This window comes from Vipera berus (assembly GCF_964194415.1).
Source record: "Vipera berus genome assembly, chromosome: 2".
NCBI classification, from domain to species: domain Eukaryota; kingdom Metazoa; phylum Chordata; class Lepidosauria; order Squamata; family Viperidae; genus Vipera; species Vipera berus.
The window spans coordinates 96,061,458-96,073,558 of record NC_138203.1 but is presented as its reverse complement, the minus strand read 5'-3'; the positions used below and the strand labels follow the sequence as shown (position 1 = coordinate 96,073,558).

At 42.1% G+C, this 12,101-nt stretch overlaps 1 protein-coding gene across 1 annotated transcript in view; it reads right to left on the bottom strand.

The window, feature by feature from the left end:
- Nucleotides 1-10,655, bottom strand: part of LOC308661761 (neuronal acetylcholine receptor subunit alpha-7-like) — a gene marked incomplete at both ends in the record, with an annotated part of 107,083 nt that extends 96,428 nt beyond the window's left edge. The window contains one exon of the mRNA XM_081316936.1: nucleotides 10,577-10,655. Within this exon, the coding sequence (XP_081173062.1) occupies nucleotides 10,577-10,655 (79 nt within the window). The remainder of the gene's footprint in view (nucleotides 1-10,576) is intronic.
- Between the last annotated feature and the right edge of the window lie 1,446 nt (nucleotides 10,656-12,101).

Below are 12,101 nucleotides of genomic sequence, written 5' to 3'. Positions count from 1 at the left end.
TAAGTCAGAAGCAAAAATTTCCAGTCAAATAAATCTGTGTCTATCCAGAGTATTTGACCTTATACATGTTTTGCTGATGGCTAAATCTGATATATTGTTTGTCTTTTCCAAATATGTTGTAGCTTGGTGAGAAAATTTATAATCTTTCAACTTGACAGGGGGAAAAATGTGCCAGTGCTAGCAGTTTCCTCTGGAATGAGTAGCCGCAGGGCATTGTTGAGTTCCTTAATAGTCCTAGCAAACTCACAATATGCTCAGTTCTAGAACCTTTTCAATTGGCTTCTGAGTTTAATGGAGACATGGTTTGTTTTAGCTGGTTTTATTGTTTGTAAACTATCCAAATTATGGGAGGTGTGATGATTAATGGGAGATATAAATACAAAGCCAGTTCGGTATAATGGTTAAAGCATCTAGCTGGAAGCCAGGAGACTTTGAGTTCTAGTCCTGCCTTGGGCACAAAGCCAAGTGACTTTAGGCCAATCACTTTCTCTCAGCTTTCAGAAAGAGGCAATTACAAACCACTTCTGAAAAAACTTGTGGGGAAAAAAAATAGCAGAGACTTGTCCGAGAACTCTCTGAGATTCTGAGTCAACTGAATGGAAGAAAAATAAATAAAGACTTTATTAATTGATTAATTAATGCTTAGCATAGCCTTTTAAAAAAAAAAACAACAACCCACATGTATAGGCTAACTGTGTTAGTCCCCAACCTAGTGCTGACAAGAATCATCCATCTGTAGCTTCCCGAATTCCAAGTATGGTTAATTAACTAAATCTAAACATACTAATACTGAAAGTCTGTTTTCCTGTCACTGAAATTGCATGGAGCTTGAAGACCCAAGAATCTCCCTAGAGAATATAGATTATAGGTAGTCCTCAACTTACAATCATTAATTCAGCAACTGTTTGAAATTATGGCAGCACTGATTAAACAGACTGATTGACCGTGACAAAAATTATGACCACTGCAGCATCCCCACAGACATGTGATCAAAATTTGGGTATTTAGCAGGCCTCCCATACTTATTAGTGAAGGACTGCTTCAACTCCCCTCACCCATTTATCTCTCCTATCTATCTATCTATCTATCTATCTATCTATCTATCTATCTATCTATCTATCTATCTATCTATCTCTAGCCTTCATTGTTCTTTTAAATAACTCAAAGCAGAGAACATACTTCTAATGCTCCATTGTTCTCCTATTTTCTCCACAACATCCCCGTGAGGTGAATGAGGCTGACAGAGCGTGATCGGCCTAAGGTCACCCAGCTGGCTTTCATGACTAACATGGAACTAGAACTCACAGTCTCCCGCTTTCTAGCCAGGTGCCTTAGCACTTGTCCTTTTCACAACTACTGCCCTGAACGTTGTCACCTCAACTCACTTTCACTGTGTTCTTGCTCCTACTGCTGATGAGGTGTGCCTGGTATGGCTTCTGGGCCAGGCTAGATGTAGGCTTCGTGATACAAAATAAAACAAAACAAAACAAAAACAAAACGCCAACCCAGAACCATGGCATGCACCACGCTCCTTAGCCAAGAAAAATAAAGCGAAAAGCAGTTGTGGCACCATGATATGAAAATAAAGTGAAAAACCAACCCCAAAAAGCTTCTGCGGGGGTGGGTTTTTGTTTTTTTTCGAGTCGACATCTGGGACTGCTTTTCACATTTTTAGCCAGCAGTGGAAGCAAGAAGACAGTGAAGGTCAGCTGGGGCGGGGGAGTGCAGGACAGCAGAGGTCAGCGTAATGGAATGCATGAGTAACTTCAGGAAGGAGAAGGAGAGGTGCTTCCTAGCAGACAAGAGAAGCAGAAGCCCACAATCACTTAATGATTGAAAGTTAAAAGTGGCAGGCAGGAAGCTGGTACCTTCAGACTTGCAAGAATGTCAGCTGTCCCCGGTAAACAAGACAGGAAACAGGATTAGATGAACAAGTTCTACTTTATTGTAAGGTCATTACATTAACAGAAGTTTGCAAGTGTGAAGGGTACAAACTTTCCACCTGCCATTTTAACTCCCTGATCCATTGGGGGGGAGGTCTTTCTTCTCAGTTTCTTTCTGTGTCTGTTATGTCAGGGGTCCCCAACCTTTCTGGGTTGGCGGCCTGGTGGCAAAGGGAGGGGCAGGCACCTTTATGCATGCAAGTGCACACACGCAAATCTGGCTGGGTTCGCATGCGCACAAACTGGGCTGCGAGCATGCGCGCTCTGCAAATGGGACTGCCAGCACCAGCGCGAGAGTCGTGGGGAGGCTAGCACCACTGCAAGTGGGGGTGAGCGTTTCATTAAGCACACTAGGTAATCTCAAAGGTTCTCTTTCAAGAGGCAACTGGACTTTGTATTTCTTTGAAGACGTTTCACTTCTCATCCAAGAATTTTCTTCAGCATTTCAACAAGTAAATCCAGTTGCCTCTTGAAAAAGCACCTTTTAGACAAACATGACCTGGATGACTGAGAATCTCCATAGATTTATTTATTTATTTATTTATTTATTTATTTTATTACATTTATATACCGCCCTTTCCCGAAGGACTCAGGGCGGTTTACAGGGTAATTAAAAAACCAAGATACAAAAGTTAAAAACAAATTTTAAAAAATTATATTTGTCCCTGCATAAATAAAACCCCAGTTAAAATTAAGAATAATTCTCAGCCTGGGCCAGAGAGCTCGAAGAGCCAGGTCTTCAGGTCCCGGCGGAATGAACGGAGGTCGGGGGCAGTCCTCAGCTCCACTGGCAGCTGGTTCCAAAGGGCAGGCGCCCCCACTGAGAAGGCCCTATCCCTGGGTGTCGTCCGCCGGCAATCTCTTACCGGTGGCACCCTGAGAAGACCCTCCCTGTGGGAGCGCACTGGACGAAGGGAACTTGATGCCGGCAGCAGGTGTTCCCTCAGATATCCCAGACCCAAGCCATTTAGGGCTTTATAGGTCATCACCAGCACCTTGAATCTCACCCGGAGGGTAACCGGGAGCCAATGCAGCTCGTGGAGTAGAGGTGTTACATGGGAGTATCGGGAAACCCCCATCACAACTCGTGCGGCCACATTCTGCACCAGCTGAAGCCTCCGAGTGGTCCTCAAGGTAACTAGGTAACATCATCACTGCTAGTAAAGAGTGGGATTTGCTCTCAGTTTATATTCTAATGGCTTGCCCTGTCAATGTTATGGGGGGAGGGGTCTTTGAGGTTCTTTGGTTGGGCTTGTTTGTTGTTGGCAGTTCCTTGATTAGGGCATCCTTTACTTGACTGTTGGTCTAATGTCAATGGCCCAAAGGGTGGTCCAAAGGGCAGACATGGGCAAAAAGGTAGGAGGTTGAGAGAAGTTGGAGGCAGTCCTTTGCCTTACTGAAGCTTGGGGCTGGGTGGGATCAAGCCTAGAATGTTTTGGATTGCAGTGTGTTGTTTGTTGCTTAATGATATGTGATTCTCCGTTAAGGACATCAATGTGCCAGGATTGCTGTCACCAAGTGATGCAGTGTCATGACGTCTCACTTTACAACCTCATTGCTTAGCAATAGGAATTCTGGTCCCAATGGCAGTTGTAAGTTGATGACTGTCTATATAGATAAGACATCACAAAAGAGAAAGCTCTTGCATGTGACACATTTGCCAGAATTTCCTTTTCATACCGTTGTTATTGCTGGCTTGGAATTCTGCGACTCAATTCAACTAGCAGGCAGCAGGTTGAGAGGCAGGTGTTGGAAATGCCACCGATTTTATATTTAAGGATATATGTGTTTTACTTAATTTGCCACATTACGGCCTGGAGCAGGTTTTATAAAATTCACTCTTCAACAAATGAAAGAACGAACCACAGTCCCAGTTGCTACGCTGACAGATTGCTGCTGACACAGTAGAGAAGATGTCACATTAATTAATCTTTTATCTATGCTCTATCCCAACTAGAAGCACAGCATTAAAAAAAACAGAGTAAAAGGCATCGTGTAATAATAACTTGCCATTCATTCATTCATCATGGAAGGAAATTGTTTCCCCACCCCATCTTCTCATCAGACTGCCCTGTTCCTTGACCTTGTTAGCTGCACTGTTTCACTCAACAGTCCTTAGGGCTTCTCATGAGTTTCAGCCATTTCCCAAACAGTCCAAATCCAACTTGCAGAGTTATCTATAGTAACCCTCCTGATCTTTCTAAGCCTTCTATTGTTATGGCCTTGCTGGGACTACAGAAGCTGGGGAATGATTAAGTACGTGGGATAACACAACAAATGGGATCGGTTCAGCTTGACAAGTCACAAGTTGCAGAACTCTGACCTAATTTACTGCAATCCTATAAAGGCACTTTTAAAGTATCATGTCACTTTATGATTCCTGCTGGACTGAAATACTAATCTTGAAACCTTCATTGTCACAACCAGTATTAACTGTACATGTCCTGTATTTGGTACTGGACTGTGAAGATGTGCTTGAATTATATTCCCTGCAGGGCAGTGGTTTTTTAAGTGTTTCCATCTTTGAAGAAGTGTCAGACAAGCCATTTATGATTATTTCCATATATTTATTCCTCAATCTCTTTGCCTTTTGCCTCCTACGGTTGCACTGGTTAAATAAGGAGTTCCATTTGCCACTGAAAACAGTGTAACTAGGATCTGTAGTGAACTGCTTCCCAACAGACAACTCAGATGCAGTAAAGTTACGTGGCAAAAGTCACAGAATCACTATGCAGGATTCCATTCGTTAAGTTTAAAAAGCAAAGGTTGGGGACGATGCAACTAACTTATTAGGATTGTGCCAAGATAACCACTCTAATGGAGATTTTCACTTTCACCTAAACACCTGGCCAAATTAATATTACATATTAATATGTATTTCATTATTTATTTAAATTGTTTATATCATATATTAATTGTTGCATAATAGATACTGCATACAGACTTTACTCTGAAATAAATATTACACTATCTCCGTTGCAACTCTTAATCTATTTAATCTTACATTTAGGCAGGAAAAAAAATCAAAGGTATTTTTTTTATTTTAATCCCATTTATATCCCGCCCTTCTCCGAAGACTCAGGGCGGCTTACAATCTAAGCACAAATCAAATGTGCTTAGCAATAGCCTTCATTCTATGTATATGCCTGCTTATTAGGGCTTTCGCCCCCCCCCCCAGCGGCATTATTACAAAGTCAGCTTATTGCCCCCAACAATCTGGGTCCTCATTTTACCTACCTCAGAAGGATGGAAGGCTGAGTCAACCTTGAGCCTGGTGGGATGCGAACCTGCAATAATTGCAGGCAGCTGGTGTTACTTAAGAAGGCATTAGCCCACTGCTCCACCAAGGCTCGTATAAGTACAGATTGGGCGAGACCTGGCTTAAAAACAGTAACTGTGAGATGATCACTTGACTATGAGCCAGCAATGTGCAGCAGCAACCAAAAAAAGCTAATACAATCCTGGGTTGTATAAACAGAGGCATAGAATCAAGATCACACGAAGTATTAGTACCACTTTAAAAAACCCTAGTAAGACTACACCTGGAATACTGCAGCCAATTTTAGTCATCATATCACAAAAAAGATGTTGAGTGTTTGGAAAAAATTCAGAGAAGAGCAACTAAGAAAAAGAAAGGCCTGGAGACTAAAACATACGAAGAACGGCTGCAGGACTTGGATTTGGCTAGTCTAAAGAAAAGAAGAAATAGGGGAGACATGATAGCAGTATTCCAGTATTTGAGGGGCTGACACATTATTCACCAAAGCACCAGAGGGAAGGACGAGAAACAATGGTTGGAAAGTGCTCAAAGAGAGAAGCAACCTGGAATTAAGGAGAAAGTTGCTTACACTGAGGACAATTAACCAGTGGAACAGCTTGCCTCCAGAAATCGTGGACACTCCATCACGAGATTTTTAAGAAGAGACTAGAGAATCATCTGTCTGGGATGGTATAGGTTCTACAGCTTGAGCAGGGGGCTGGACTAGAACAGGGCTTTTCAACCTTTTCACCCATTGTACCACTTTTAGGATATGGCAACATCCGAGTACCACCAGTCGCCTAGCAAGGTGTCAAAAACTTGACCAAAAAAAAAAAGGGAAAAAAGTGATGAAGTACAGGTAGTCCTCAACTTACAACAGTTCACTTAGTGACTGTTCGAAGTTACAATGGCACTGAAAAAAGTGCCCCCCAAGCCACAGCTGAGCAAGGCACCTGCCTGCCTGCCCGGCGGCGCTCTTCCTCCTGTCCGAGGTTTTCATTGTTGTGAGCATTTCTGTTGAGGATAGGCAGCGGGGGGGGGGGGGGTGTTTGGTTTTTATTCCCCCCTCCTGTCTGCTGTGTGGTTGCAGCAGGTTTTGGTCACTTCACATAACCCTGGGACACTATGACCGTCATAAATATGAATTAGTTGCCAAGCATCTGAATGTAAATCACAAGGCCCTGGAGATGCTGCAACATTCCAGCTGATTGGCGCTTCTTCTGGGCTCAGCAGAAGTGACAGAATCAGCGCCGAGCTCCAGCTGGATCCTGGCGCTGATCCTGGCGCTTCCGCTGAGCCCTGACAGCCCTGCAGCTCCAGCCGTCTCTCGCTCAGGCTTGTGTGGTGCTACCACAGGTTCAACTCATTCCCCTCCCCTGCTACCACTTTTCTAGGATGGTCGCGTACCACCTGCTAGGTGCCAATGTACCACAGGTGGTACCCGTACCACTGGTTGAAAAGCCCTGGACTAGAAGACCTCTAAGGCCCCATTCTATTCTATTCTATTCTATTCTATTCTATTCTATTCTATTCTATTCTATTCTATTCTATTCTATTCTATTCTATTCTATTCTAGTCATTTTGCATTTCTGAGCTTAGAAAAACATCAACATGGTAATAGTGTTAAAACCTCAGCTCTGTTCAGTGGGCACTTCAATTGTTTATGGGCACTAATCCCAAATTTTGTAGGTGCTGGCCTTGACCCTGGCAAAGAGTTTGCTTCTATATAAGTTCCCAAAAAAGCAAGAGACCAGAGACAGGCCAACAAGCATTACTAATGGGGTAGAAAATGCATATTACACCATTCCAAATAGGAAATCTATAATACACCTCAAGAAGACCATTGATCTTTACTGCTGTTTTAATGTACCCTTATGCTAGCCAATACACATTACTGCTTCATTTCTATCAGAATAGGTTATAGAAATGATAGGCTGTTCAATCATATACATGACTGAACCACTATAAGGGAAATAACTAATTAAAATCAGGGATATTCCTCAAACAAATGACTAGAGCTGTTGATGCTGACAGCATTGAGCAACCATCTCTCCCACCCATCTCATGAAAAGGAAACGAAGTATGCAGCACTATGTTTGAACCACAGAACCAAAAGATATGATGACCTCTATCTTCCCCACTCATGATCCTATTGATAAATTACTTTTATAGTTATACAGAATGAAAAGAAGAAAGGCTATGGGATATACAATGCCCCTTTCCCCCATTCACACATTCAAGAATGCTATAGTTATCTAGAATTACAGTATTAATTTCAAAACCAGACTAAATATCTGCTAACATGTTTAATATAATCCAGATTATTTATTTACGTATTTATTTCTCAAAAGTTACATACTGTTAAGAGTTCTGTTACAAACATCCTTGGTAATTTTCAAATCAAACAATAAGATTTACTAAAGCCCATTCAATCTGATGTAAATATGTATGTTTCAAATTAAAACATCATTATGCAACCAGCAAAAGTGGAAAGCAAGAGGTGGATGTTGGTCATTAAAACCTTATCTGAAAAAAATTGTGTCTTTTTTTTAAAGATAGCATGGGGGTTGTTGTTGTTAAAGACAACCCTCCAGATTTCAGAGCAAGAAACTTATTCCAGGGAATGAAATATGGTTTTGCACCTTGGTCTCCTTTTACCACCAGGCCTAAAATAACCTATAGTATTCACTCCTGAGCAGAACAGAAGCAAACCAGCCAAAATGAGCCTTGGTGGAGCAGTGGGCTAATGCCTCCTTAAGTAACACCAGCTGCCTGCAATTAGTGCAGGTTCGCATCCCACCAGGCTCAAGGTTGACTCAGCCTTCCATCCTTCCGAGGTAGGTAAAATGAGGACCCAGATTGTTGGGGGCAATTAAGCTGACTTTGTAATAATGCCGCTTGGGGTGTGTGTGAAAGCCCTAATAAGCAGGCATATACATAGAATGAAGGCTACTGCTAAGCTTGTAAGCCGCCCTGAGTCTTCGGAGAAGGGCGGGATATAAATGGAATTAAAATAAAATAAAATAAAATAAAATAAAATAAAATAATAAAATAAAATAAAATAAAATAAAATAAAATAAAATAATAAAATAAAATAAAATAAAATAAAATAAAATAAAATAAAATAAAATAAAATAAAATAAAATAATAAAATAAAATGAAATAAAATAATAAAATAAAATAAAATAAATAAATCACTATAGAAGGAGTATTTTCCCCTTTGCCCAAGTAGAGCTTTAAATGCAGGACCTTGGATTGTACTAACAAAGGCAAGTGCGTTGTCCACAGTATACAGTAGGTGTTGTAATACTGGACTGATTCTCACCAGTCAGCATGTGGGCTCCTGCATTCTGAACTAGTTGCAGTTTCAAAGTTATCTTCAAGGGCAACACATTGCAGCAATCCAATCAAAAGCTAATAAGGGCATCAGTAACTATAGCAAGGGTCTCCAGCTTTAAAAAGAATTGGTTTACTAGTTTTAGTGGGCAAAGGCAGACCTGGCCAAAGCCTCATCAAAAAGTCCAGATGGAGCCATGAATACAAATAGCTAGCCTAGTCTTTAGGCACTTCACATGCCTAAGGACTCCAGTGGAAATGAAAAAAAAACACCTCTCCACTATATCTAGCATTTTGGTTTGTCAACAGGAGGTCCACCAGCAAAACAAAAGAAGGTCTCCATCCTAAGACTATCCTAGGCCCATCAAGTAATCCAACATAGAAAACTATCTCTGCACACCTAGTTAGACTTTTAGAGTCAAAGTAAAGGAGTTGGTAACCCCATACAACTCTCAAACTGCACCCCCAAACTATACATATAGTCTTCTCTGGGCTTGCCCAATTAAAGACACTTCTAAGTGTACCTGTCTAGCATTGCATTGTTAAGTTCATCTGAGTCCTAGAAGGTTTTTAAATTATACGTTTAGCATTATTGGTCCTATATGTAACATAATGTTTATTTTTAAAAAGACAGAGGCAAGACTGGAAGGGAATATTCTGAACCGTCAAGCACTCTTTCTTGTCTGTTTTTATCATTTTGAGGGTATCTAGGGGAAATCCTCTACTTGATAGTAATATTAAAATAAGGCCATATATATTCAAGTATTTATAATTAAAATATTTGTCAGTCAGGTTTAGGAACAAGAAAGGAATATTAAAATTCTATTTAGTATGATAAGTAGTCCTTTATACTAGTAAGCATTTTACATGTTTTATGGTAGATTAACATTTGCTTATTTTACAGATAAAGAACAGAATAAAAATAAGAAAGGGTAACTTATGTCTGGTCCTTAAATGAAGATGCATCAGTTATTCACTCAGATTTTTCTTTTGATAAAAGTCAAATCAAGTTGATTTGATCCATACGATTGATTTTACTCTTTGTACTGCCCTCTCTCTATATAGGATAGAAACCTCTTGAAAATGTTATATAGTGCTCTGCTATTACATTTGTTGGGGTCTTTTTCCATTTTTAAAAATGTTTATCCGGATTTCTGTTCTCTTGGTTTTTGTCAACTAAACTGCCTCATCCTTTAACAATTTCATATCATACTGTAGCTACAAAGTACTAGACTGCATGTACAGGTTCATTATATCTCTACTATATTCACATCACCCTGGTCCATCTTCTAAAATTAAGCCAAAATCTACTCAGATCACTGGCATGAGACAAATGTATAAAAGTAAACAATACTACAGGTATACCAACTAGAGTGAGTCAAGCTTCTTTCCACACTAACAAAACTCATGTTGTCTTTTAAATTAATTCCCGACTTACACAGTAAGTAAAAGATAAGAGGACAAATACTGAAACAGGTAATTCTCTTTCTCTCAGGTGTATATACTTTAAACCTAATGAACCAGCCCATGATGGCTCTTAAATCAATCCTACATTTATCTTATCATATCTGAGGATATGTGTCATATTCAGTTAGGAAATTCACACTGCATTTTTTTTCCTGCCGGTTGCAGGCTCTCATTTTTATAGCTGACAAGTATGCTCGCAAAAAGAAGTTATCAAAACAGAAGAAAAAGTGGCACTTTTTACAGTACTGTAGTTAAATCACCTCCCTCCCCCCCTCCAAGCTTTTTTCTGATTTATGCACGCACAAACGCACACACATACACAAGCATCTCCTGCATCATATGCGGGACCAGAAAAATAAAATCCAAATCCAAACAATATATATCCGTCTGTAGTTCGAGTTCCCATTTTTAATAGACCCCATTCAACCAAGACATCCTGCACTCTTCATTTCCAGTGGGAATGAATAAAGTCCTTTTTTTTTTTACAAGACAAGGCTCCAGTATGCGATGCTTGTTTGTTTTTGTTTGTTTTTTAAATAGCCCCAGCCATCACAAACAGCCCAAAACTTACCTTGCAAAAAAGAGAGAAACAAAGATGCCCAGAGATACAAGCCACAGTAGAGCAATCCCAGGCATCTCTCCGTCAGCATTGTCAACCTCACGACACCAGAGCACAACGGGGAGGAAGGAACTCTTCCCGCTTGCAACGGACGAGGGGAAAAAAGGTCTCTGGAAAAAAGCACGGGGTAAAAAGCCACTTTTGGCACCTGGATGGGGAAAAACAATCTTCGTCCGAATTACATGTCCTGGCACTCGGGCTATTCGCTGGCGAGCGCCACGGCTGACTTCCCTGAGGTCGGCGGCGGCGGCGGCGGCGAGGAAAGGGGCTTGTTGCGTTCGCGTCTTCCTCTCTCGCCTCGAAGCGCGCTGCGCTTTTCACAGCCGGAGAGAGGGAAGGCGCCAAAGCCCAGAAGCGGGGCTGGTGGGGTGGCCGGGGGAGGAATGCGAAAGCGACATGGTGCTCCGGAGGCGGGCGGATGATGGTGGTGGTGGTGGAGGGGGCTGTATATTGAGATTTGGTACCTTCCCAACTTGCCTTCGTAGCGGGTACCTCAGCAGCCCCACACACGTCAGCAGGGGGGCTTTCTGCGCTAGGAGGAGGAGGAGGGGAGCTCTCGACCTAACGCGCGCCAGGCGGTGAGGGACGACGGCAGCTCCAGTCTGATTGCTTACGTAGCTGCCGGCGCGATTTTCAGTCAGGAATTTATCGCCCGACGCGCTCGGGAAGACAATGAGGGGAGGCGCGGGGCTGCGGGGTGGTGGTGGTGGTGGTGGTGGTGGAAGGGGGGGGCGGCGAGCGCGCGCCAAGGGAGGAGGGCGTGGAGCCGCAGGCGCGAAGGAAGAAGAGTCGAGAGAAAGTTGCTTGCTGAGCTCCCCTCTATGGCGCCCCGGCTCAGTCCCTAACCGAAGGAAAATAAATCAGATGCCAGGGTCTTTCTGTCTCCCCCACCCCCTCCCGCTGCTCTCGGCCCCCAGAATATCCCAGGATCAACCACCTCCCCCTTTCCCTCCTCTTCATTTCTGTTTAAGGAGCAGTCAGTTTAGTCCCCCCACCCCACCCCACTGAACTCGGCCTTGAAAGAAACGCTTTGAAAACGACCTACTTCTTCTTGTTGTTGCTGCTAAGTGTTCTTTTATTTGGGAAACCCACAGCTTCAGATTAAAAAAAAGAAGAGGATCACTGACTGACTTAGAGCAGCGCGGTAGATGCCTCTAGGGGAGTCGAGCAAGGCAAGATGCGCTTCCCCTCTTAAGCTTTCTCCTTTGCTTTCTAGTTAATGGTCAGCAACCTCGAGGACAAGACACAAAATACAGACACTAATCACACAAACAGTATCTGGATCACGTGTAGCCAAAAAGAGCAGTGCTATAAAAATAAAAGTTTTCCCGTTATCGTACATTGGCCTTTACCTTTTAATGCAAAATTAATAATAATTAATTATATAAGTAGTCTTTGACTTAACCATTAGTTAGTGACTGTTCAAAGTTACAATGGCACTGAAAAAAGTGACTTGCACTTATAACCATCACAGCAT